The following is a 27,217-nucleotide window of genomic DNA, read 5'->3' as shown; positions in this document are numbered from 1 at the left end:
TTCTTTTTCTCAACTAGCAAAAATAGCTCAGTGCTTTTCAATTGACAGAAAGTAAAATATTCATAGGAATTTTAAGTCAAAATGAAAAACATAATATTGGCAAGAACTTAAATTTTTCCCCAGTTGCAGTAAATACTCTCTACTGGAAAATTTTCAGTGATGTACTATAGGATATGGTCATTTCTTCAGTTGTAGTAATTTGAATGAAATTGGCCCCCATAATCTCACAGGGAGTAGCACTATTAGGAGGTGTGGTTTAATTGGAGTAAATATGGCCTTGATGGAGGAAGTGTGTCACTGTGAGGGTGGGTTTTGAGGTCTCCTATGCTCAGGATACCACCCAGTGTCACAGTTGACTTCCTGTTGCCTGCAAGATGTAGGACTCTCAGCTACTTCAATACCATGTCTGCCTGCATGCTTCCCACCATGATGATAATGGACTGAACACTCAACTGTAGGTGAGCTACCCCAATTAATCCTTATTTCTAATCATGACCACACACAAAATTTCATTTTAGAAAATAAGAATATGGTACTGAGTGAAAAGGGAATGAGTGAATAAGTGGAACAACCATAGTGGACACACTCCTTGTGTCTAGAACATGCCATGAGAAGTCCCACCTCTGAGCCTCACACACTCAAACCTTCCCATTAGGTTCTTTCCTTCTTCTCTTATCTAAGCATTCATACTTCAGTGACTTCTCTGTTCTCAAAGACCAGAATTGTGCTATTCATTTGACCTTTACTGTCTTATAGAACAAATGATTTTTATATATTATTTATTGAAACCAAACCAAGATTTACACAGGAATCTCTCTTATGTTCACAACAGTACAGAAATAAGATGTATGGTGGTTTGAATAGGAATAACCCCCATAGGCTCATAGATTTGAATACTTGGTCACCAGGGAATGGCATTACTAGGAGGTGACCTTGTTAGAGTAGGTGTGGCCTTGTAGAAGGAAGTACGTCACTGAAGATGGGCTTTGAGGTTTTGAATGCTCAAGAAAGACCCAGTGTTTCTCTCTTCCTGCTGCCTGCCTGCAGAGGACAATGGAGTTGGCCTGATCTAGCTGCCTTGAGATGCATGTGTCATAGGTTTTTCAGGTTAGAGTCCGTGGCTTCTGGGACACAACATGCCTTCCAGTTCCTGAGAGACCAACACACTCCCTTGGGCAGCAAAGTGTTCACATTGCTTTGTGTTTCTCTGCATGTTTCCTTAGTAGTCAAGGAAGTATGGAAAGTTGACAGGACAATTGGTTCTTAGACATTATCTCATGTACCTTGTATGGCTTGCAAACATCATTGTATCCTGGCAATTACAGCTGTATTGGTACTGTCAAATGCCATTGTAATTTGTTTCTGACAAAGGTATAAAAAGTCTGATTTCTCTCAGTAAAATGGTCACAGCCTCAGTCTTGCTGTGGCCCCTCCAGTCCAAACCTGGTTTCATTATTTGTGGCCATATCAGGCGACCTTGGTCAGGTTAGTAAGTGAGGATGCTTACATCTGCCTATCCAGAGGAAGGACTCTCTGCTCCCACTCTAGCACCATGTCTGCCTGTGTGCTACCATGTCCTGCCATGATGACAATGTACTAAACCTCTGAACCTGTAAGCCAGCCCCAGTTAAATGTTTTCCTTTGTAAGAATTTCCATGGTTATGGCATCTCTTCACAGCAATGAAACCCTAACTAAGACATATATTAATATCTTCATTTGAAAGAGGAGGAAAATATGATTCTGAGTGGTTAGAACAAAATTTGCCAAAATCACTTAGCTAGTAAATAAGTCTTTAAAACTGTATTCTCAACACTGTGCGTTCTCTATCCTATACCTTGTTTTGTTTATACATTTTACTCATTCAATGAACTAATGTGTATCAAACTAGAACTCACAAGTAGGCCTTGTGAGAACTCACTACAATAGTATAAAGCAGGACTAAGAGGGAGAATAAGTGAAGCCATAGTCAATGATGAAAGGATGAAGGAGGGAAGAGGGTAGATTCAGGAATGATTATGATGCCTTCAGTCAACACCATGGACCAGGAGGATGGGCTTAGCTAGGAGGGCATACTTTTCTACAGTGAACATGCTGTGTAGAAGTGCCCATTACATCCACTAGAGATGCTCATGAAGGCCAGAGGTACAGTGGTTAAGAACATGCTCTTTGGTGTCAGCAGTCTTTGGTCTTCAGTTTGTAGGACTTTGGGCAAGTTTACCTGAGGGTCTCAAGTATTTAAAAGAGGAATCACAGTAATGCCTACCTGAAAGAGTTATTGGGAGGACAGAATTAAACAAGTTTCAGAAGATGGCTAATGCAATGCCTAGAATAGATTGACTACTCAATACTGTGAGGGTCTCTTTGTTTTTGTTTTACTAAAAATACAAATAATAACCATACATGTGACATTAGGATGGAAGGTATCTGGGTTAAAAAAAATGACTTTAGCTATTCTTAGTATATAAGCAATGGCACTGGCAAGTACACAGAGTAGATATAGCCATGTAAATGCTTCAAAGCTAGGAAGCTAGAGTTGGTGTGAGTACCTTTGAACAAAGTGTGGATGATGAACTTGGGAAAACTGTTCTCCAACTGGAGATGGTTACTAGCATGCCAAAAATCAAGACCATTCTGTTGTTTTATTGTTCAATGCATTGAGAAATTTCTCAGTGTTTAAATACTGGGAACTAAATTCAATCTAACAAAGAAATATAACACATGCATAGCTGGATCATGGCTTGTTAAGTTCTTAACAGTGGCCTTTGTCACAGAGGGAGGAGGAGGCGGTATAGCTCCACACAACACCAGTGCCAGAGCAGCGGACAGAGAAAGAGTGTAAAGATCAAGAAAGGCAGAGGAGAGAAAAGGCAAGTTGAGGGAAGGAAGGGTGGAGAGGGAAGACTAGAGGAGGGGAGGGGAAGAGAGAGGAGGAGAGAGAAGGAAAGGGGAAGGGAAATAAAGAGAAGGGAAGGGAAAAGAGAGTGACAAAGGGGAGGGGAGGGGGAGAGAGGAAAGGAAAATAAAGAGAAGGGAAGAGAGGGGAGAGAAGAAAAGGCAAGAGAAAAGGGGAAGGGGAGACCAAAGAAGCTGAGCATAGGAGCACTTAGGGAAGAGAGAGTCATAAATATCACCAAGGTGGCACCAAGATTCCTGTGGTCATAGCATGTCACAGAAGCCATTCATACTTGTGACCTCCTTTTCAAACAGCAAATAATTACTACCAGGCAGAAGGGACCTAATTCTCAGGTCATCCAGGGCTAGATCCAAGATGAAAAGCCCCATGTGAAAGAAGGTCCACATGTCCTTGAAAGGACTCTGCATAGCCGGTTCCCTTGAACCATGAGCAGGGGCACTGACTTCCAGCTCAACAGTCCCCTGGACAGAGCCAGGTAGGAAGTCAGAAAGCTTGTCCCATCCTCCGTACTTATGAGGAATTAGTTAATCAAGATATGTTGAGAAGAAACACAAAGAAAAACAACACTCTAACCACCAGTAGATTCTAAGGTCTTTTATTCTATCCATGTAACTACCGACAGTATTATTATCTATATTGTTAACATTGATATTTATACTCTTCTGAGAGCCAGGAATGCACTGAATACAAAATTATGACTTAAAACCAGGAAACCACCTCATAAGTTTAAGAACACATTATGATTGACATTACAAAACTGGCTTAATACAGTGTGTAGTTAAGGCATATCTTAAAAATAAAGCAATTTTTTATCTTTATTAAAAAAAAAAAACCAGACTGCCCTCCCCATATCATCCTATAATCTAATGACTTTCAGTTACAGGATGATATAGGGAGGCAGAATGCAGAAACATAATGTCATTTATCCAAGGTCACTTGCTTAGTGACTGAATCAAATTTAGAATTCCTGACTTCTCATTTCACAGTCAGCCCATGAAGCTCTTCCCTGTGTAGAGTACAGGGTTAATTATTCCTTTGAAGGAATTGATAAGGGAACTGAGACACAGACCACACATGGAGTCAGGCAGGGGACTGAGCCTGGCACAAGGCAGCATTATCCCAGAGTGGCTATCAGAGGCCAGCACAAAAGGAGCAGGCCAGGTGTGCTCCAGGGGAGAGGGGTTCCAGAGCAAAGACCACGGCACTCAAGACAACAAAACAATAACCAACACAACAGTGGTGCTTAGAGTAGGCCTGTACACTGCACATCCATAAAATTATACAGACGTAAATCCCAAACTTCAAAAACAAAACATACATTTTCTTAAATAGTAACCCATAGTTATAAACAATTGCTTTTTCAGCTGTTACTTATTAAATAACAACAACTTTACAAAGCATAGTAAATAACCAGAACTGAATACACACACACACACACACACACACACACACAAATCTCCTGAGTCACCAAAACAAAGATCACAGAATATTTTACCCTGAGTAATTCATGTAACACAGGCAGCCCAATGTGTGGCCCACAGTAGGCTTTCCAATAGTAACACCATGGTTATCTCATGCGCAAATTCTTTTACATAGCATTTTTATTCAGCTTCTTCTCATAAAAGATTGAAACAGAGTGGGAATAGTTATAGACAGATGCTTAAGAGAATATATAAAATTATCAGACAAAAAATTCAAATATAACTGAGTTCATTTTGTACAAGGATTAATAGACTTCTAACTTCCTGGAGGTTCAAGAGATAAGGGCTGTATTGTAGCACAATGTGATCCTTACAAAGATACAGGGTCATCTAGAGTTGTTGTGTCTTCTATTGAAAACAGCCAGAAAATACTACAATTTTAAAAATTATCAAAAATTTACATAAAAGTTTTGGAAGAGAGAACTTACAAACCAGTTCTCAGACTGTGAAAGTCCTCATCCTGAGACATCAAGTTCACTAACATCCTGTATAATAAGAAGAAACGTGGGAGTCAACTATCTCTCCCACCCTGTAGAAGAAACAAAGCTCTATTGGTTTTCTTTACATCTTTGATGAAGTTTTTCAGTGATATCATAGCCCCAGGACAGCTCCTTGAAGGGAGTTTTCTGTTGGGTGTGTTTGGAGGCCAGGAGAGGAGAGTAAGAACAGAAGCCCCGAGTGCACTGTATAGTTTAAACAGTGTCTTCAAGTCCTGCCTTCCACAGGGTGGTCTTTCTTCTGAGCTCCCAAGAAATGAGAGAAGGATGTAGGCAACATGTAAACATTGATCACTGTGACCTTGGAGAGGGCACTTCAGCTCCTACTAGTTGGTGGACACTACCCTTTCCAGATTCATAGTCCCATTCCTTGCTCTTTGTTTTGACAATGCCAAACAATGTCTAGAAACTAGTCATCAAGTGCTGTTTTCAGTGACAGACGTTTATTACAATAATCTTCTGACCAACAGAAACAATCTATTTCAAAGAAACATTTATTTTCTCATTCCCAGAAGGTCTCTTCGTAGGCTCAAGGCAATCATGGGATTGCCTTGTAAACTGTCATGTAAGACAGGTTTTAAATATCCTTGAGTGAGGAAGTAGGGTAGGATCTGCCTTTGGTCACGTCTCCTAGAGTTGAACTTGATGGACTCATCTCTCCCAAGAAAAAAACCTGTATCCTATGCACCCTCCGAGTGGAATTCACAGAGGCACCTGGTTCACAGCGCTACTGTGAGATCTTCAGTGGGCACAGAATCGACCAGGAGTTAGGTGGACAACAATCAGTTCCCCGTCATTTATCTGGAGGTCTTCACAGGAAGTGTCAGGAGCATCTACAGTCAAGTAAACTATATCTTTGTAGGCCAAAGAAGCTACCACAGTGAAGTCAACCCTTTGACCATTGTTCATCATGGGCATAGAGATGGGACTTCGACCCTTACGGAAATGAAGGTTGATCTTGACCTCCTGGAAAAAGGAGCCCTTCGCGTAGATGAGATAAAGCCCATCACAGGTGATGGCGATTGAGTTGTTCTTCACCTCCATGGTTTGATACTCATTCCTGGGTGGGCTGATGAATAGTCTCCCATTCTCACATCCTAAAAATAATTGAAAATAAGATTATTCTTAAGCAAAATATGAGACAAGAATCTTCCAGCACAGCTAGATCTGGTGAAGAAAAACTAATCGAGAAGGAGAATTTGGAAGGAAAGCAAGGGAGCATTGTGGTATACCAACATCTGGAACCTGCTGTACCCACAGACAGAGTGGAGAGGTTATAGCCATTGTCACCTCGGATGTGTGGCAGGAAAGACAGGTTCCAATTTTCCCTGATTTTTTCAAAAACAAGAAATGATGGCATCTTCAGTGTTTACTTTCTAGCTGAGTGGATAGACTAGAGAGCAAAAGTTAGACATGATGGGACAACAGGACCTTCACTGCCTTGGTCCTGCCATTCCTTATTACCTTGACTCAAAGCAACTTCACTTAACCATTTTCTACACCTTCCCACCTGAGCACAAAATACAAATGCTCCACATGCCCCCGGGAACCAGACTCACTGATGGCATTATTAGCGGTCTTTGCCAGCAGTCAAGGAAGCTTAGTAATGCAGCCAAGCACAGGGTGCTTGTGGGTTGGAAGTGCTCCCGTGGAGCAGGGAGAAAGAGCCCAGGGAAACAGCCATGTTTCTTGCTTCTTCCTTCTGCCTCCTATAACTAGCATTTCTTGGAAGGTAACTTGGGAGAGTCAGTGCCACAGAGAGAGCAAAAGAGGAGGAAGAAGAGGAAGAGGTGGGTGAGGACGAGGAGGAGGGAGAATAGGACAAGCAGCAGCTTTAGTGGTTTTGTACCTGGCCTTTCCCAAGCAAGCCCAAAGCCTGAGTTTCTTGTAGTTCTGCATCAGCCTGAATAGCATCTTGAAGGGCTAAGCAACTGCATTTTATTCACCTACTCTGGCTCATGCTCCTCAGTGATAGGAACTAACAGGCCCCCAGTGCTGCCCCCAGTTCAATAATTCTTACTTTGTATCAGACCCAGGAGCTATACTTTGAATAGAAAATAAGAATGACTTATTAAGACAAAATATACTTCCTGTTCAGCTCAGAGAACTTAATAAATATTCGAAAACTCATACAGAAACTTCCAATGGTTGGTAGAAATTAAGGACCTAAATGATAATAATCTCTTGATTAAAGTATCAGTTTTTCTTTATATATATATATATATATATATATATATATATATATATATATATATATATATATATATATATATTTAAGGTATTATCTTGTTACAGAGTAGAACTGGCAGGTATCTTATAGCCAGCCTGCCTTAGAATCCTCAGCTGAAAACAAAATGAAATTGCTACCCTAAAAACATTTCTAGGAGGATTAAGAAAGGCACATTAAGTACAGAGACAGGAACTGCTTTGGCTCTAATGCCGTTTTTCCCTGAAAATAAAATAATATTCAGACTCCAACAATTTGAGAATACAACACTTACCTAAGAGAAATGACAGATCCTGTGTTCTAGGAAAAATAAGACACCAAAGAAAAGAGCCTCGTAAAAGCACGGATATGAGGCTTTGGAGATGGCTCTGTTCGTGAGCTGTCTGCTGCACAAGACGAAGGCCTGAGTTCAGTTCGTCACACCAAAAAGAATGGAAGGGATGAAGAAATGAAGGAAAAGAAAAGAAAAAGAAAAATACCAGGCCCAATGACACAGCTCTGAGAAGGCAGAGACAGGTGGATCCCTGTAGTTTGCTGGCCAGCCTGTTTAGCTAAATAAGGAAGACACCCAGTGCCAACCACACACACACACACACACACACACACACACACACACACACACACACACACACACACGTGCACTCATAAATACAGACATACATGTACTACACAGATACACAAAAGAACTAGAGAAAGGTAATTTTTGGTAATACTTACTGGTAACTTGTGCTCTGAGACTTTGGATTGGAGGATACTTCACCTAAGGAAGGAAAAAGATGGATATTTAGAAAAAAGAAAGGTGAAATGAATACAGCAGCCCGCAGGAAAAAAAATACTTGACAAAAGACAGTAGTGTTTTCTTTGAGGATTTGAGCCAGACTTGCTACCCACCCCTTGCTTTTCTCCTGCTATAACATCTCTTCTGATGGGGAAAGATAATTCTGCTCTATCATACAAGCATCTAAAAACTGACTTCATTTCCCCAAACTCTTCTTTGGGATACTGTGTTGGTTCACAGGGCCCCAGTTCTCCATTAAAATAGCAGTGCTCGTTAGAAAGTCCCTTGGAAAAATCAATCCACCAGGGGCACAGACTCCCAGAACACACTAGGAGAAAGTTCTGAGAGCTTTTGTGTGCTTTCTCTTCCACAGGAGGAAACACATCCTGTTCTCAAGGGGCTAAACAACCTGCTCTAACCCTTTAAAGCAGAATATGTGTGAACATAGCTTATTCATTCGTTCATTTATTTACTTACTTATTTATTTAGTATGTGTGCATGTACGTGAGTGCAAGTGTATGTGTATGTGTGTGCATGTTTGTGTGTGTGCATGTGTATACATGCATGCATATCTGCATGCACCCATGTGTAGAAGGCAACTTTCAGGAGTCAGTCTTTCATTCCATTATGGGAGTTCAGCATATCGATATCAGGTCCTTAGGTTCAGGAGCAAACACCAAGAACCCTTTATAAAAGATGTAGTTTCTCATTAGTTAGTTTTATGTATTATTTGTGTGTGTGTGTGTGTGTGTGTGTGTGTGTGTGTGTGTGTGTGTGTGTACCCCCACATGTGCATACCATGGCACGTGTGCATGTCAGGGGACGATTTTGTAGAATCAGTTCTCTCCTTCCTCCTTCCACATTTACATAGTTTCAGGGGCTCAAACTCAGGTTGTCATGTTGGGACCAGTGCATTTACCCACCGAGCCATCCCACCAGCCAATTAGCTATTCTTTTGTTTGCCTGGTTGGTTTTTGGTTTTTGGTTTTTCGAGACAGGGTTTCTCTGTGTAGTTTTGGTGCCTGTCCTGGATCTCGCTCTGTAGATCAGGCGCTCTCAGAGATCTGCCTGGCTCTGCCTCCCAAGTGCTGGGATTAAAGGCGTGAACCACTGCCACCTGGCCCAGTTAGCTATTTGTAAGCCTTGGATCTTTCCCTTCCCATCAACAGCTTTAAAAACCTAACATGAACCCAGTCAGCACATGAGACTAAGAAGTAAAACAGTAAGGAGAAGTAGCTTGGAGATAAAAACGCACAGGACTTGGTTGCCAGAAAGACCGAGAAACTCAAAATGGAGCAAAGTCAAAGATCTATTAAGTGAAAATACCAAGGGACTTAGAACCAATGTAAAGAACATTCATGTCTGTTAAAAACCAGAAACATTTTTGTGCACATTGAGTATATCTCAAAGAATGCACCAAAAAGCCAGATACAGATGCTGTCTCTGGAAATTTTAATTAGAATCCTGAGGTCAGAAATAGTTGGGACCCTTTCTACGACGTGGTGTATTCCCTACTAACAAAGAAAATAGGAAAAAGAAATGCCCACTGTTTCGGCCAAGAACAACAGCCACAAGGTTATTTTTGGCAGAATGTCCTGATCGGAGGCATGGGAGAAATTTGTTTTCATGCCCTGAGCAGTGGAATCCCTACTTCCCACTCTCCTGGCAGACTAGTAGCCTCAGTCAAGAGGATTCCACTGGGGACTCCCCCACACAATGAGGAATCCCCTACTTCTCTTTTAAATGTGATCCTGGGCCTTCCTGAGCCGAAATCAACAGGGATGAGCAAGGGCTTTCCCGAGCCCTGCCAGTCCCTAGGCTGAAGAACACAGTGATGCAATGTGGTGAGCATGTGGAGAGAAGTGTTGACTTGGGGAGGAATGTGAGACTTGTCTCCTCCCACCCCTTGCATGCTGCTTCTTTGTGCTTTAGGAAGTGTTCTAGAAGACCTCCAAAAGACCCATTACCCTCACCCACCATAATTCCCTAGACAAATAAATGGCCCTGTGCTCTGGGACTGGTTGGTACCAGGACCCGTTGTCTGAAGCAGTTTATGTAGTGGTCCAGGGCTCAGCACAACATGCACATTCTAGGTTTTCATACCAGAAAAGCAAGTAACGGGTAGTCTTAGATTAAGTATCACAAACTCCTTAAGCAGCAGATTGTCATCTTTAAAAATCAGTACAACACTATGGGCATCCATTTCAGGACCAGCTTTCCATGGTATATATATTTAAACTCCCCCCCAAAAAAACAATAACAACAAATAAATAAACAAACAACAAATAAACAAACAAAATAAAACTAGCCCAGTGTAATGGCACACATCTTTAATCTCAGCACCGGAGGCTGAGGCAGATGGATCTTATCCTGGTCTACATAGTGAGTTCCTGGCCAACCAGAACTGCATGGTAAGACTTGTCTCAAAACACAAAAACAAAACAGAAGCAGCAACTCTGAGTTAATGAGCTACTCGCAAACGGGGAGAACAGGAAGTTTCCCAGTTCACAGGCTGACTTCAAGCTCTCTGATCTCAAAGCTCTGGTGAGTTGGTTTCTTTCTTTTCTTTTTCTTTTTTTTTTTTTTTTATGGTGCTGGGGATTGAACCCAGGGCCTCTCACATTCTAGGAAAGTGCTTCACCAGCCCTACCACCACCTAGCCACACTTCTAACACCTCTAAAAACCTTTCGGTTTGTGACATTGCCTTGTCAACTTTGAACTCACTATTTTGACTGACTTTGCAAAAGACTCTAAAAAGTTCCTCTCTCTCTCTCTCTCTCTCTCTCTCTCTCTCTCTCTCTCTCTCTCTCTCTCTCTCGTGTGTGTGTGTGTGTGTGTGTGTGTGTGTGTGTGTGTGTGTGTGTGTGTGTTTGTGTGTGTGTCTCCATTTCTATCTTTTTGTTGCCTGGATGTTGTAGGGGTAGCAATGACCAAAAGGGCATCTTCTGGGACTGAGATATGTATCTATTGAGAGGCAGCCAGGAAAGCACATGTGACTTCCTCCATTGGTTTGATCTACTGCAACCCCGGATATCCTGTTCCTTCTCCCAAAGGTCACCTATAGTGGAAATTTGCATATCCTCAGAAGTCTCTTAGAAACAACAATTTAGTGAAATCTGGTAATTTTATGAACTGGAGAAAGGTGATCCTTCCTGCTCCCAGAACTTCGGCTCTCATTCTGCACACCTGATGCTCAGCACCAGCTGCCAGCTGCCCAGAGACATTCCCACACTTCCCATAAACACTCCTACAACATCCAGAAACACTCCCACACTGCCCAGAGACTTCCTACAAAGTTCAGAGACATCCCCATAGTTCCAAAGCCAATGTCATGTTTGGCCTGGCTGCAACCTCATTCTCAAGCTTTACACATACCTTTTTGCATATTATGATTAAATCAACTCTTTTTTTTTTTTAATCCTCTTCACTTTAGATGAAGAACCAGATAGGACAAGACAAAGAGCAGATTGATTGGCCTCAGATTTGGTTCAAATTGTGGCTTTTCTGGCTTTGTGAATTTAGAAAAGACATAAACCATTTCTCAGCTTTTATACAGATGACTATAAGGCTTCCTACTGCAAATGGAATGCCCCAAGAACTAACAGTGTTTAAGGAAAATAATGTTAACCACCCAGCAGTTTGCCTGACAAAATGCTCAGAAATGCCTGCTTAGTCTCTTCTCTATTTCCAAAATGTCTACCTATCTGCTTCTGCCCATGAGAATCACAAGCCCAGGCTCAAATCAAATCCGTGATGCTTGACAACTGTATCCCCATACCAAATATTTTAAGACACTTCGTTCATATAAAAACTTACAGAAGCTGTGGTCAGAACCACCAATACTTGGATTCAACCAAAAGTTCTGGAAAAGATAAAACTATGGAGAAGCCACAAAGAGACGATTACCTTCAGAGCTAATAGGAAGTGAGTCATCTGGCCATGAAAAGCTGTGGAGAAAACTTTACTTTGTATATCTGTGTTAAAAGAACCATCAGAGAAGGGTCCACTCTGTGTGATTCCAACTGTAAAACATTCTGGTTGAAGCAAGTCTATACAGACTAAAAGATCTGGGGATGCCCCAGATCAGAAACTGGGGTGGGAAGGGTGCTGAGTAGAGGCAACACAGGAGATGTTTGGGGATAATTGAGCTATAATGGGGGAATATGTGTCATTATACATTAGTCAAACCATAGAATACAGAAAGTAAAATATCAAAAGTGAACCCTACGGTAAAACAAAATCACTCTTGACTGATAATGTCTTCAATGCTGTAAGTCTCATCTCCTCTGCTTAGAATATTTTGATGTGATCTTCAGAAAATTGCTTTTAGCTTGCTGATTTTCAGTTTCTTATCTGTGAAGTGGGAATAGAAAAAGTCTATTGTCTCAGAAGGCTGGTGTTAGGCTGAATGAGATAATATGTGCAAATGGTCAATGCTTGACAGGAAATATTTCAGGGGTCAACAAATATCAGGTATTGTTCTTTGATACACAGAAAACAAGGTCAATGTCATTTTTGTGATTTATTCTCCCTAATATTGTGTTTGATCTATGAAAAAATGGAAGGATAAATTAAAGAATAAAACAAAACTACCAAAGTTCTTGAATCAAGTTCTCTATCTGTAACCCAGAAAGGACCTGGGCCTAATGAGAAAGTGTTCCAGAAACAATCCAAAGACATCTGGTCTACCCCCACATATTAAATACCATGTCTGAATACCAAAAAGAACAACAAAAAAAAAAAAACCCAGAGCATATCCAGACACCAAGGCAACTGGGAGATATCGAAAAGCCAGAAGGTTTCCACATAATCACAGCTTACAGAACAGTTTCCTTACTCTGCAAAGTATGGAGGTCTCTCATCATCCTCACAATTGAAGATCAAACTCCAGAATCAACCAGCACTGAGTACAGCCCTTGGGTTTAAATAGGATTGTCTCAGAAGCACAAAAAGATACAGAAGAAGCCATCTTCTGTTGAAAATAATGTCTCTGAGGAAGAAATTAAAGTCCATGGAAGTGAAGTGACTTGACTCCTGTCCCCAATTCCACTACAAATTTTATTATAACATCGAGTGATTTTTTTTCTTCTTCTTTCCTGTTTAGATTGCTAGAGACTGAATCCAAGGTCTTGTTCATATAAGACAAGTGCTCTACCACTGAGTCATGAGCCCTTTCTTTCCTTCCTTCCTTCCTTCCTTCCTTCCTCCCTCCCTCCCTCCCTCCCTCCCTCCCTCCCTTTCTTTCTTCCTTCCTTCCTTTCTTTTTTTTTAAAGAGAGGATCCTACTAAGTTCCCCAGACTGGCCTAGAACTTACTTTCTATCCCAAGATGTCCTTGAACTTTTATCCTCCTGCCTCAGCCTCTTAACTGGAGACTGTAGCTCTCTGTCACCAGACCTGACATCAGTTTCCTGCACATACAAATATGAAATGAAAAGAAACTGCCTTGAAGGTTGTATTAATATTCCATGCTTGTGTTCTTGTATCCACTTCAGCACCAACACTGAAGAAGAAAAGTTGCCACACAGCAGATTGGCAATGACCTCATCATGATGGCACCCAGGGAAAACCCAGATTCCATTCTTTCTCCTCAACACCACTGGGGACAGCTAATGACATCATAGGAAGATTTGTTAGTCCAGTGGTGCTTAAATGCTAAGGTGCTTTAGAATCTCCTGGGAAATTTTGGGGAAAAAAAGTAGAGATGTTCAACTTATTCACAAAGCCCCAACTCAAAAGGTCTGGGTTACCAGGCATGGTAGCACATGTAATATCAGCAGAGAGGTAGAGGCAGGTGAATCTCTGTAAGGGATCCTGGTCATCCTGGGCTATAGGGCAACTTCCAGGCAAGTTAGGGCTACATAGTGAGACCCTGTCTCAAAGAAAGGAATAAAAAATCTGGGTGGAGCCAGGAGTGTACATTCCTACAAGAATCCAAGGCTCACAGTTTGAAAATCACTAACTTGTCAACTTCTGGAGGCCAAAATCCAGAGAGAAGGTTGTTCAATAAGCCCTGTGGAAAAACCTGGTACTTAAGAAATGCTTGCTATTCCCAGAGAGCTAGTCAATAGTGAAGAAAAGCATGACTATCATATTATTTGGTGGTTTGGCTAAAAGCAGCAGCAAGTTATTAAGTATTGCTTGACATAATGTTATCAGATTATATATTACTGAAATAGTATAACTTGGTTTTTCTTTATCCCTGAATAAAATTCCATTCTATACATGTACTACTTTGTCTTTAACCACTCATCTGTCATTGTGTTAAATGAAATAAGCCAGATCCAGAGAGACAAATACTGCAAGTTTTCTCTAATAATGTGGAATCTGTATTTATATGTAGCTCATAAAAATAGAAAAAGGGGCCAGGTGGTGGTGGTGCAAGCCTCTAATCCCAGCACCTAAGAGGCAGAGGCAGGTGGATCTCTGTGACTTTGAGGGGAGCCTGGTCTACAGAGTGAGTTCCAGGACAGCCAGGGCTACACAGTGAAAAAGGAAGGAAGGAGAGAAAAGGACCTTGAGAGAGGAAGAAGAGTCTAAGAGAGGGGTGAAAGAGGGCATGAACAGTAAAGGAATATATGTGACATGAGAACAGACATGGGGCCATTTGTGAGAAGGATAAGGACCAGCATAGGGTGGGGATGATGGACGATAAGGTCAGTGAGTGAGGCAAATAAGAGCAAAGTATAATGATGTGAATATATAAAAATGCTGCAGTGAACCGCTTTACTTTGTATGTTAGCTAAAGCAAATTGATAAAAAAATAAATAAATAAAAGTACTTTAAAAACAAATTATTGCTGTGTCACAGCCATTATACTCAACTTTGTGAACACAAAGGTAGAACATACACACTCCTTGGTTTGGGCAAACTTGTATTCCATTCGGAAAAGTGGTCTCTCAACACGAAACCTTTAGGAACTATCAACAAGCAATGTATTCCACAGAGTTCCAGAAAATGCAAACACAATCATTTCATGGTTTGGTAGCACGAGGAAAAAACACCTGGCTCTAGGTTTTAAAAGAGTGAAGACTGGGATCAGCAAAAGACACTCCACTGTGAGCTGAGGGAAACACCTACCAATGAGATCATTCTCTGTATAGTTAAGAAAAGGGGAAATAATGAACTGAGAACTTCTGGTAGTACCTTGCACTGAGATAATCTTGTTGAAATCCATCACCTTCCCCCAACCCCTGCTTAAAATCACTCTATGACACAGAACAATTCCCTGTAGTTAGAAATCAGAAAAAATGAGTACCAATGCTGTTTAGAGTGTGTTAAGGAGGAAAAGGTACTGAGTTCAGAGTTACAGAAGTCACTCTTCTCTTTATTCCAGGATCCTTTAAAAATAAAGAGTTCACAAGAAAGCATTTATCTGGAGTACAAGACTGATTTGAACTGTTTTATTCATTATTAAATAAGATCAAATTTTTGAATTTGGGGATAACTGTCAAAATACTCAGATTTAAAAATACCTAGAAGTTCTCCAAAGTAACTCCTCAGATAGAACCCCTGTAGGTTTTCAATGTAGATCCCATTGACAGCATCATCATGTGGGCTCTGACTGGGTGTACCTGTCCGAGAAGGGGATAACAACCCCCCAGACAAGCTCAAAGTGGGTGCATGGAAGAGTTGGAATTAGATAATTCCTTGGCATGTTCAATAACACAGACGAGAGAATGCAGTGCATGGTCCTTCTCCATACCATGTCCCCAGGAAGGTGATAGTGTTTTAAGAGATCATCTTCGGAGAGTGTGAGCTTCTGATTCTGACTCAATGGGATGTGACATAATGCTGTTGACCTTATACTCATCTGGCATTTGTCTGGAAGTGAGCAACTGTGCCAGGAGCAAATGTTACTCATCAAATATGAAACCAGGAAGTAGGCTCTGCAGTCATATGTGGAGCTTGCTATCAGGGCACAATGTGTAGATCTTGAGGGGGCACATGAATGAGCTGTGAGTCACTTGAGGAGACTGAGAACTCTGAGACAGTGTTCCCTTAGCCCACCACACCACCTTCACTGTGACAGAGTTGTTGTTCCCACCTTGAACTTCTGCCATCAGAGGAGATCTGAGAGGTCAGGAAAGCACAGCCTAATAAGTTATTAGGCTGCATCTCAAAACAGAAAAGTGGCATGTCTTACACTTCCACACTGCAGTGGACTAGGAGGGTAGAATTCCCTGCTTGAGGATTTACTGAGTACTTCACAGAAGCAGCCTGTTGTAAAGAGTGGGCTCTGCTTCTGATCAAAACAACCCAGAACCTCATTTAGGGAAAGAATTGGGAATAGGAACAGGCAAAATCTTGGCCAAGAAATCTTTAATATTTATAAGAATGTATCCCTAAAGTTACATCATCTTAGAGACAAAGGCGGTGACTTCGTAGACCTTGCTTTAAAAAGTTTACAGAGCTTTTTGTGAACATTAAATCTCTCCTCCAAAAATCTTCTTCACATTTACCCTGACTACCTCTGCCAGCACCTTTTCCATTCAACCTCTCCTTAACTCATTTGCCTTCTTCCCCATTCCCCCAGTCTGCTGATAACCTAGAGGCCCCCTCTTCTGAGTGTTCCCACTCCTGTTGCCCAGCTACTTTAGTGCTGGCTGTTTGTGGCTCCCTAGAGGGACTCACCACTCTCTGTCCCAGAGGACAGGAACTGTGGTTTCATCGTCTCTGGTTCCTAGGAGTAATCTCAGATATTCAAACGAACAACAAAAACAGTCCGTATACATGCAGCCTGAACACTAAAATACATGAAGAAGTGTGTCACTGAGCTAATACAGTAATACTTTGTATCCTCAAAAGCAAGATGATGATGATGATGATTATTATTATTATTATTATTATTATTATTATTATCATTATTATTTTGGTTTTTTAAGAGACAGGGTTTCTCTATGCAACAGCCCTGGCTGTCCTTGAACTAGCTCTGTAGACCAGGATGGAACTCACAGAGATCCTAGTGCAAGATATTCTTGTACTAGGATTTCCCACTCCAAATTAGCTGGGGAATTCCTCATGTAACACTGATAGAGGGATCTACCAAAACATTTCCCTCTTACTCCTCTCACCTCCCCTCAGTGATTGAGAGAGTCTCCACTAAAATATTCTTGCACTAATTTAACAGTTAAGCAACTGGAAGGGTACATTTTCACAATGCACCCACTGTATCAGCACCCTTTCTGCTAGGTCTCCGACATAACGGCACTCAGTAATTACATTCGCTGACTTGTGCTGGCACTTCGTCTTTCAGACCCGGCTGGACCTAAGCCAGCAGCTGTGCGGTCACATAAAAGCTGACGGTGTCCCTTGGAACACTGTACATTGCCCCCGATTGTTGAAACTGTCCTGGACATCTTTGAGTAGAAGGAAAGCAGCAGAAGTCTTGCCACTGGTGTCCCATTTCTAATTTCGCACACTATATAAGAAGAAGGGACCACTGCCTTAAGAAGACAGCCTAGTAGAGTGGACTGGGCATCCAATTAGCAGTAGGGGTCTCCTGGTTTCTGTACTGAGTCTAGAACAAGTCCTTTCCCTTCCTGGCCTTTTAATGGCCTCATCTCTATGTCCAACCTCAATCAAAATGGCTGTACTGCGGTGCCTAATACAACACCACTGCAGAAGTTTATCAGACCATGTCATGGAATTCCAAAGAGTAATCTCCAAACATTGTGTGACAAGAAGACCTTCCGGACCACAGATCTTAACAGACCCTGCTGATGGAAGAAAAGCTGCAAGCCTCTTCCTCCTGAGAAGGCGAGCTCCCTCTGGTAATTAATGGACACTCAAGGTACCTGGTGCAGTGAGGTGTCTAGATCCGTTTGCACTAGGCTGAACTCTCAGCATGAGCTCTGAGGGAAATGAGGTTGGTGAAGGGTAAAATCGTCAGATTGTAGCAGCAGGGGACGTGTAACGGTGACAGTGATGATAACGCCATTTTAAACTAAAACCTTTCAACTAATTAACAGAAGAGAAACCAACTGCCTGATACAAGAGGACAGGATCCTCACTTTTTAAAATCTCAACTGAAAAGCAAAACAGGTTTTTTTCCTTCTCAGGAGGAGAAAATTCCTCCTGAGAAATTCCTTACTAACTACCTCTGCCTGGCTTGGCTAAGGGGTGCTTGTCATATGCCCTGCCATGCTCATTTAACTGCCTTCCTTTCCCACTGGGTTACCAACTCTATCACAACAAGGAGGACCACGTCTTTCTTCCTCACCATTGTGTCATCCTCAGTGCCTGGTAGGAAACAGATGCACGAGGAACATTAATTTAGAAAAAATTGAATGAATGGTTTCAGTGGCTTAAACAGCATGCCCTTCAAATGTGTGTCTGCCTAAAACTCAGAATGTGTCCTTATTTGGAAATAGACACAAATAGAGTTTTTACAGATATAAGTAATCAAAATGACATCAACAAGATTAGGGTGGGTCCTAAACTTAGTATGACTGGTGCTCTTCAAAGAAAGAGAGAGGTTCCACAAAGACAAGAAGATAGCCGTGTGATGGTGAAAGCAGAGGTTGGTGTGAAGCCAAAGAACCAGAAGGAGTTTTGACAACCACCCACAGTGGGAGAGAAGGAAGGAAGGATTTCCTGCCTAGAGCCTTCAGTGAGGGCATGACTTGCCAGCATCTCCCACCTTCAGGACTGTGAAAATCAATTCCTGTCATTTAATGCCACCCAGCTGTGATACCTAACTGCAGATGCCCCAGAAAAACCACTGAACAGTTGAATGTGGGTTTGCAGGTAGTGTAGAAATCACACAACATATCATCTCATTAATTACTTGAATTGGTGTCTTACAGACATTAAACACGTGTTTTACAGATTATTTTATAATGCAGCAAGGCCTTATTTTCCTCCCATGTGGACTATATTGATGTTTCTTTATAATTCATAATATTAACTGTCACTATTAAAACCTTCGTCTGACTACTTATCTGGATTCCAGGCTCATGCTGCAGCTGCCTGCAGGGAAGCCCAGCCCTCAGTGCACATCACTTAAACTCACTGGAGTCCTCAATGTGTTTCACACCAACACAATGCTATACTTTGTAAGGAAGGCTTTTATCCATAATATTTATTAAGCAGTATGGAAATAATTAATGTGAGAGCTTCTTTTTTCTATCTTTGATAGTTAGCGGGCATATTTAAAAATATTATCAAAGAGCCAGGCGGCAGTGGCACACACCTTTAATGCCAGCACTCTGGAGGCAGAGGCAGCCTGGTCTACAGATGGAGTTCCAGGACAGGGTCCAAAGCTACACAAGAAAACCCTGTCTCAAAAAACCAAAAACAAAAATAAAAAATAAACAAACAAAAAATTAAAATCGTTATCAAAGACAAATAAAGTTGTATAAATTAACCCATCTATGGAACATTCCAGAAATCTAAAAGAAATCAGTCACTCGGGTCATTTCAGTGTTCCCAATATTGTGAGCCAGACCACATGTTTCTTGTAGATATAATTTTCTGCCGTTCAACAGCCAAGTCTCTGGAGAACTGGACAATGTGAATGAAAGTCAATAAAAACTAAAATAGCATGGTCCATGTATTGTAATCCTGTAATTCTAGTTTTTTTAAAAAATAATAATGACTTGTTTATTTATTTATATGAATGTGCCTGCCTGAGATTTTGTGTGACATGTGCGTGTGCCCACAGAGGCCAGACAAAGGTGTCAGATCCCCTGAAACTGGAGTCATGGGTGGCTATGAGCCACTCGATATGGGAGCCAAATGACGTCTTCAGAATAGCACTAAGCACTCTTATCCACTAAGCCATCTCTCCAACCCTGAATTGTAGAATTTCTTTGAACCACATTTAACCAGACACTGAACCTAATAACACTTCACAGCTTCATAAATTCTCCCTTTCTGTCTTCTTTTATTCTCTACTACAGCTATAAACAACTCTTAATTAGAAAGCTATGTTAAAAGAAGGAGGGGGAGAAGGAGGAGGAGGGGGAGGAGGAGGAGGAGGAGGAGGAGGGGGAGGAGGAGGAGGAGGAGGAGGAGGAGGAGGAGGAGGAGGAGGAGGAGGAGAAGAAGAAGAAGAAGAAGAAGAAGAAGAAGAAGAAGAAGAAGAAGAAGAACATGAAGAAGAAGAAGAAGAAGAAGAAGAAGAAGAAGAAGAAGAAGAAGAAGAAGAAGAAGAAGAAGAAGAAGAAGAAGAAGAAGAAAAGAAGAAAAGAAGAAGAAAACAGAACTCTTTCCAAGGTGGATTATTTTAATTCTCAAATTTACAATATAGAAATCAAGTCTATGAAGCTATGATTAATCTTAACATGGTATGTTTGCTGAGTTATGAGGTGTAGTTTAATGTCTGTGTTTATGTGCACACACCCACTACAAAGTAAACGATTATGTGGCAGTGTGCTTATGTAAATATGTCCATGAATAGTAATAATAATCTTGGCATTAATGAAGCTTGGTACTCAAATGGATGAGCCTCCCAACCAAATTCCAACTTCAAAAGTATTAAACTGACGTACAGGGAATTTACTCAGGATCATGAAGTTAAAAGTCTGGAACAAGCCAGACTTCTGGTTCCCGTTCACTGCATATTCCGTTACACTTCAACACCTTTCCCTAAAGTCTAAGACAACCTTCCGTACTTCTGCATAAGGAAATATTTTTGTTCCTTCATTTGAAAAGCATCAAAACTAGCAAAGCACAGGATGTTAGAGATTCCAATTTCAAACCGACTCTTCTGTTTATTTCACTAATGACTATGGAAAGAGAAGCATGGTATATCATAGCTCGGGATTTAGTTGTCTTCATTTTCTGTTTATGTGTTAAATCAAAATAACACTGCGGTGGTTCCTCTGACTCACATGATCACAAAGGATTAGTGCTGGTTTTCCATGAACATGAACCCCCCGAAATGGGAAGAAAGTGGCATGTTCTTTGAGAGTATAGGGCACAGAGGTAATTGCTACCAAAAGGAAAAGAATAAGACCTAGTCCCTTGGCAAGGCTGGGTCTGCTCAGTGCTCGTAGCTTCAGGCAACGGTCAACAAAGATAAGTAGGGAGATCACATCCATAGGTTGGCGTGTGTTTGTGTCCATATGTGTACTGTGTATAACATTTTTTTCAGCATAATTCCCACAATTCACATTAGTCTATTCTATTTTAAAGACTTGGGTCAGAATACACATATACCTAAATTGCTTGTTTAGGAAATACCATCACTGTATGAACAAGAATAATATTGCCCAATAATGCTCCTCCTCATCTATGTGAGTGAGCACATGATTCCTGAGAAGATGGTTTCATCTTACATCAGCAGAGGTTACTAAATGAATTTGGTTAAAAAGGAGGGCAGGAGGGCATGGTTAGTTTTACTGTGGTGCCCCCTAGTGCCAGGTGAGATTAGGTTAATTTCTGTATTGCCAATCTTTAGATCCCATACAAGAAGGAAAATGTGGAGAATCATCAGTGTTCGTAACTGCCCCCTTTGGCATAAAATAGAATACATGAAGTTTCCCAGCATGGTTTCCAAGATCCTTAGCCATCCACACCTGCCTACATCTTCAGCTTCTACCTCCATCCTCTCCTAACACTCAGTGTCAGTCCTGTGGAATGATTTGCTCTTGTGTCTACCCTCCCCCACCCCTCCTGCCTGTCTTCCCTCTAACTTCGGTTGAATTGTGTTATCTCTTCCCTCCGTTCCTCTGACTTCCCACACACATTCCCAGACATCTTAGGCAAATCCTCCTCTCCCCCTCCCCCCACCTGTTGGCCCTTGAGCAAGTGTCCGAGTCTCTTGTCTTCCTGCCTCACCTCAAATCTTGACCATTAATCCAAAGAGTTTAAAAGAAAAAGGAAAAACATTCTTCAATGCTGTTTTTTATTATTATTATTATTCTAAAGGTTCAAACAGTGCTCTATAAAAAAAAGCACTCAGAACGAATGTAAGGATGCTTTACCTGTATTTCCTAGTACAGGAGTCAAAATTGTCTAGTTAATTAAGTATATAGGTGATCATGAGCAGTTTACCTACCTTCTTTTGGCTTCTATTTTTTTGTAAAAGACTGTGGCTAATACCTACTAAAAAACCCAAGGTCTTTGGGCCATTTCATTAATACACACCACCAGAGCCTCAAAATTCTTTGAGGACTTAATTCAACACTCCAAATGTCCTTTTTTAATTCTCAAAGAGTTGCTCATAAAAAGCAAATTCTACTTTCATTTGAAGTTATTTTATGTATATGGTTGACTAATTTCTAAGAAAAAGACATGTTAGAGTACATGTAGCCACTTAAATTAAGCTAATTCTAGGCAAAGAGTTAAGGCAAATTCCTCTTTCCGATATTTAACAATACAAAAATAAACTGTTGAAGTTATGATATGAAACATCACCAAGAAACTGAATTCTAATTCTGGCTCTCCTTCACAAAGACCACTTCTGCTTTTCCCAGCAGAACAAGCAACAAGCAGGTGGGATTGGCTAAGGAAAAAGTCTTCAACTCAAAAAAAAAAAAAAAAATCATGATAAAGGTAACGCAGAGCTTGGAAGACTCCAACAGCCCCAGAACATACAAATATAATTTACCAAAGCTCCTCACGGGCTGGAGAGATAGTTCAGATGATAAAGTATTTGCCTAGGAAATAGGAGAACCTAAATTCAATCCTCAGAACTCACATAAAAATGCCAGGCATAAGAGCATGTGCTTGTAATCCTGGTGCTGGGAAGGCAATGCCAGGAGGATCCCTGGCTTCCACTCAACGGAAGGTCTAGCCTAATTGGTGCACTCCAGACCAATGAGAGATGTTGTTAAAGAGAGTGGGAGGCATTTCTGAGGGTGACATTTGAGTTCCTTCTCTGGCCTCCACATGCAAATTGCCCAAACACATACAACCATGTACACAAACACAAGTACCCACACATAAATATAGACATATGCATACACATAAATATACACAGCCACAGACACCACATTAAGGACAAAAAGCTTCTCACCTCCTAGACCAGCTTCCCTTCTGCCATTGCTTCCTAGCTAAAGTTCCAGGTAAGACTGAAGCCTGGTGCCTTAAATGGCACCCTAGGGTAATGCCCAGTGCCCAGCAGCCGCAGCATTCAGTTTTATAATTCAAGTGACTAATGTTCTAGAGTTTTTGTGTTTTTCCTCAATCTAAAGAAGGTATTTTGTGACTCAGAATAGGTTATTTCAATAACTACAGAGAGCATAAATTACGTATAGAAAGTATATGCAGGAAAAGAGGTTTTCTGCCGAGCTAGTCTTAAGAGCCAAGAAAGCTGTACATTCAGGCACAAAAATATGCTAATGCACCCTTTCAGTTCCTTCCGTCCTCAGGCCTGTTCTTTGAAATGACATGCTCATTAGCTGCTGAGCTGAAAGAGACCTCGATGTCCATCTCTTTCAGCCATCTCCCGTTACCAGTGGGAAAACCAAGAACTCTGTAAGATGTAGGTGAGGGCTGGCTCGCTCTCTCTCTCTCTCTCTCTCTCTCTCTCTCTCTCTCTCTCTCTCTCTCTCTCTCTCTCTCTCTCTCTGCCAGGGGAAACTGCTTTTCATATATGTGAATGAAATTTAACCCAGTAATTACTATTACTAAATAAACTTGAAGAGAAAGATAACTGCCAGACAGAGTTTAGAAGCTGTAACTTCAGAATCTTGAATGTAGGAAATTAAGGCTAAAAAGTAAAGCTAAGAAATAAGGGGGGGGGGGAGGGCAGGATTTTCTTTTTCAAAATACCTTGCTCCTACAACAACAACAACAAAAAATTTCCTGGGTACAGAATAAGCTGAGCAATTCGGTTTCCCCTGACACATCACTACAATGTATGTCTCCCAGGAGAGGCTTAATTGCATCATCCCCCACCACCTGGTCCACCATGCCAAATATTAGTATTTCAAAGTCTCACTGGTCCCTTGGTCAAAGACGTTATCATCTCCCCTCTCATCGCTTCCTCTGTCAACACAGTTTGACCAAGCTCCAGAGAAAATGCTTTCCATCTATCCATGCTCTCCTCCCCTTAATAAGTGAGATTAAATATAATGATCCGTAACGTTCCTAGAACAGTGTAAAAAGTCTAAATAGCTAAGACCTCAGATCATCTCTAGCAAGAGCAATCAGGTTGCTTAATTCATGAGCAAACAGCTTCAATGTCCAATGTACCTCTCCTACTTTTGATTCCATTTCTGAGCCAAGAGCATAGAAAACAAATTCCTTCCTAGACTGCAGCTCACCTCAAGGACCTTGAGATATGGCCTTGGCTTGATTCCCCACCTCTGCCACAGAGCTGCTGGGTGACTTGAAGAAAGGACACCTATTCTTACCGTGCCCTGGGTAAGACTGTCCACGGAGGCCCCAGACACCAGCCGTTTACGCCTGTGTTTCACTTTTTACTCTCCCCTGCCCTTGCCCGGTTCCTTTGTGTGCCTGCTTGCCCTTGACTGGGGCCTTGTATCCTGTCTTCATCATCCCACAGAGTAAGGAAACACACAGCCCTGCGGTTTGAAAAGGCTCAAGACTCCCTGACCTATTCAACGCTGGTCTATTTTTGGTTGCTCTGTTTGCTTTCTTCTCAGAAGAGCCTAATTCCGGTCTGCATCTTAGGCATCTGACCACGGACACAGTACTCTACCCTGGCACCTTCTCCCCAAAGTGCCTACTTGTCATCCAGAGTCCTGCAAGAGTCCTATGTGGAGTGGAGGAAAGAGGACCAGTATGGTGGTGCCCTGACTGGCCAAGCACCACATCAGCTATATTCTGGAGTTTGTAGACACAAGCAAAAAGCACTCTACACGGTTCAGCAGTCATGAACACATACACTCCCACCAGCTTCTATATACTGAAAATCTCACTTCCTGTAAACAGAGACAAGCCCAGGCATTTGCCTGGACAGTTGATCATATCCTGATTTAATTTGAGGTAGCTGTGTCTCTGACATGTACCTTAAATATAAGTTCCATTTTGTCTGTCATCCGCCAGGGAAAGACTTCCTGACATAAAGCAATCACTGAGGAAACAAGAATTATGAGATCCAATGAGGGATTAAGGGGAGACTATAGAGAGTTACCTTCTACAATGAAGAACATAAAAAAAAATGGGGTTTTAGAGTGGTTGTCAAAAAAGACTATGAGATTAAATTATTGATGCAAGTGTGAGCATGTATGCAAACAAATGTGCACACACATGTTGCAGCCCTTCAGATACAAGGGCAGTGATGGGAAAGGACTTAATATGACACCTTCAGGATTTTAAAAAAAAAAAAAAAAAAAACCAGGTCCCCTTGAGTATCTGCAGATCATATGATCGGAAGTAAATGGGTCTGTTACTGTTACTCATCTCCTTTTTATATTGATCTCTTGATCAGACACGTAGCCACCAGGATGAATAGACAAATCAGTGACCCAAAGCTTCAGGGTGACAGCTCATCAAGACACATTGGGATTTTTGCATTACAAAGAAAAAGACAAAAAAAAATCTAGAGCAGGGTCTCTCTGCCCTTCAGTCTGCCCTAACACTGCTCCTTTTGAAATAGGAAGGAAAGGAGACACCAAAGGGTATTTGACCACACTTTACAGTCACCTGACGGAGGTGGCAGGGCCCTCAACAGTTTCAGCGTTCAATTATTTCCAGGTGACTGCAGCTGTTGTAACTGCCACTCAGCAAGAGCTGGAGGAAAAGTAGCACCCACTGGTGCATCTTACCGGAGAAGGATAGAGGTGCAGGCAGATGTAGACCAGGCACAGGAGTAGCCCCACTCCCTGAATCCCAGAGACCACCATTGATAGCTTCTTCCACTTGAACCTTGGCCTTGATCCATTTTCCAGATTCTCATCCAGAGGTTGAACCCTTTCGACTTCCATCTTCACAGTCCCGGTGCAGAGAAGATGCAGATGTGGCGAAGGGGAACCTGGAGAAGACTGGTCTTTACCACACAGAGGATAAGGGCAAAGCCAAGCCTGTGGGTCAGAAGATAGACAAAGGTCCCAGAACCTGAGACAAAAGGCGATTGAAGGAGTGGGCCAGACTCTCTCAGTTTTAACTCTGCAGATTTTGCAGGCGGGGGAACTTCTATGTGACTAATCTGAATTTCCCCTTTACTTTCTTTCTTTTTTTTTTTTCCCTCTGGGCTAACAGGGAGTTGTTTTTGTGGCATTCCAGTTATGAATTGAGTGACTTCTAAATGACAGTCACAAACATGTGCTGTTAAGTTTTTTATTGCAGTTAAGATTTTTATTGCACCAGTAAAGATAGATAAAGATCATCTTTTTTTTCCCTTTCCTTTTCTTCTTCTTCTTTTTTTTTTCTTTTTTAGTAGTTCACTTAACAATCCCTCAAGACATGTTAAACCACAGAAGAGATTTGAGGAAAATGCTGCCCTGACATCCTTGTCTTATGCAATTACTCTCCCAGCCCATTTTACAGATTAAGAAATAAAATCCATACAGCTTGTTCTTGAGATAAAAATGACTAAAAGGAAAATAGGACAGTGGATTATGCAGATAGGTATAAAGGCAAGATCTTATAGTTACATAGTACATCACATTAAACCAAATAAATTAGTATTTATTGAGCAACTATTGTGTGTTGGACACTATGTTAAATGACCTTGCAGCCATCATATTTATTCATTTCAGGAAAACTCAATAAACACATAATTTTCTTAATATCAGAAAAGAAGCAGAAGAAAATTCTGTCATCCCCCCACCCCTTCACTCCACTTTATATTTTCCCCACACATAATTTCTGCATGAGTAATTCAAGTAACCTTTGAGCATTGCTATTTTCTTTGATGTGCTGGCTGGACTCAGAACCCGCTAAGTAAAAATATCTTCCCGGGCTGGAGAGATGACCCAGTGGTTAAGAGCACTGGCTGCTCTTCCTGAGGCCTGGGGTTCAATTCTCTGCTCTTACATGGTAGCTCACAAACCATCTGTAATTCTATTTCCAGAGGATCTGATGACCTTTTCTGACCTTTATGGGCACCAAGCATTCAAGTAGTACACATACATGCAAGCAAAACATCCATATATTGGAAAAAAAAAAAAAAACAAAATAAAAACCTTTTTATCCTTCCAATAGACATTGATTACCCTTTCTCACTGACAAGCACAATGAAATTAAATAAATGTGAAATAATAATGTCAAGTCCAAAATGGCAAAATATTGAGTATGTAATATGAAGTCCATGCTATATGAGATAGCACAGGGATGCTGAACATAATTCTCTCTCTCTTTTATGAGAAAGTGTGTCTCATGGTTTCTCATGGAGACTTCAACAGACATTTAAAGAAAGAAGTGTGAGAAAAATATCCTGAATACTAAAAATGTAAGAAGGT

At 41.3% G+C, this 27,217-nt stretch overlaps 1 protein-coding gene across 1 annotated transcript; it reads right to left on the bottom strand.

The window, feature by feature from the left end:
• Positions 1-5,595: 5,595 nt before the first annotated feature.
• On the bottom strand, positions 5,596-26,094 carry Tnfsf4 (TNF superfamily member 4). The gene is given in 3 exon segments (XM_006979590.4): positions 5,596-5,990; positions 7,838-7,880; positions 25,583-26,094. Coding segments are annotated over 3 exon segments (597 nt in total). The 5' UTR covers positions 25,742-26,094.
• Between the last annotated feature and the right edge of the window lie 1,123 nt (positions 26,095-27,217).

The sequence above is a fragment of the Peromyscus maniculatus genome, chromosome 11, assembly GCF_049852395.1.
Source record: "Peromyscus maniculatus bairdii isolate BWxNUB_F1_BW_parent chromosome 11, HU_Pman_BW_mat_3.1, whole genome shotgun sequence".
In the NCBI taxonomy this organism is placed as follows: domain Eukaryota; kingdom Metazoa; phylum Chordata; class Mammalia; order Rodentia; family Cricetidae; genus Peromyscus; species Peromyscus maniculatus.
This window is presented reverse-complemented; position numbering and strand designations above follow the sequence as displayed.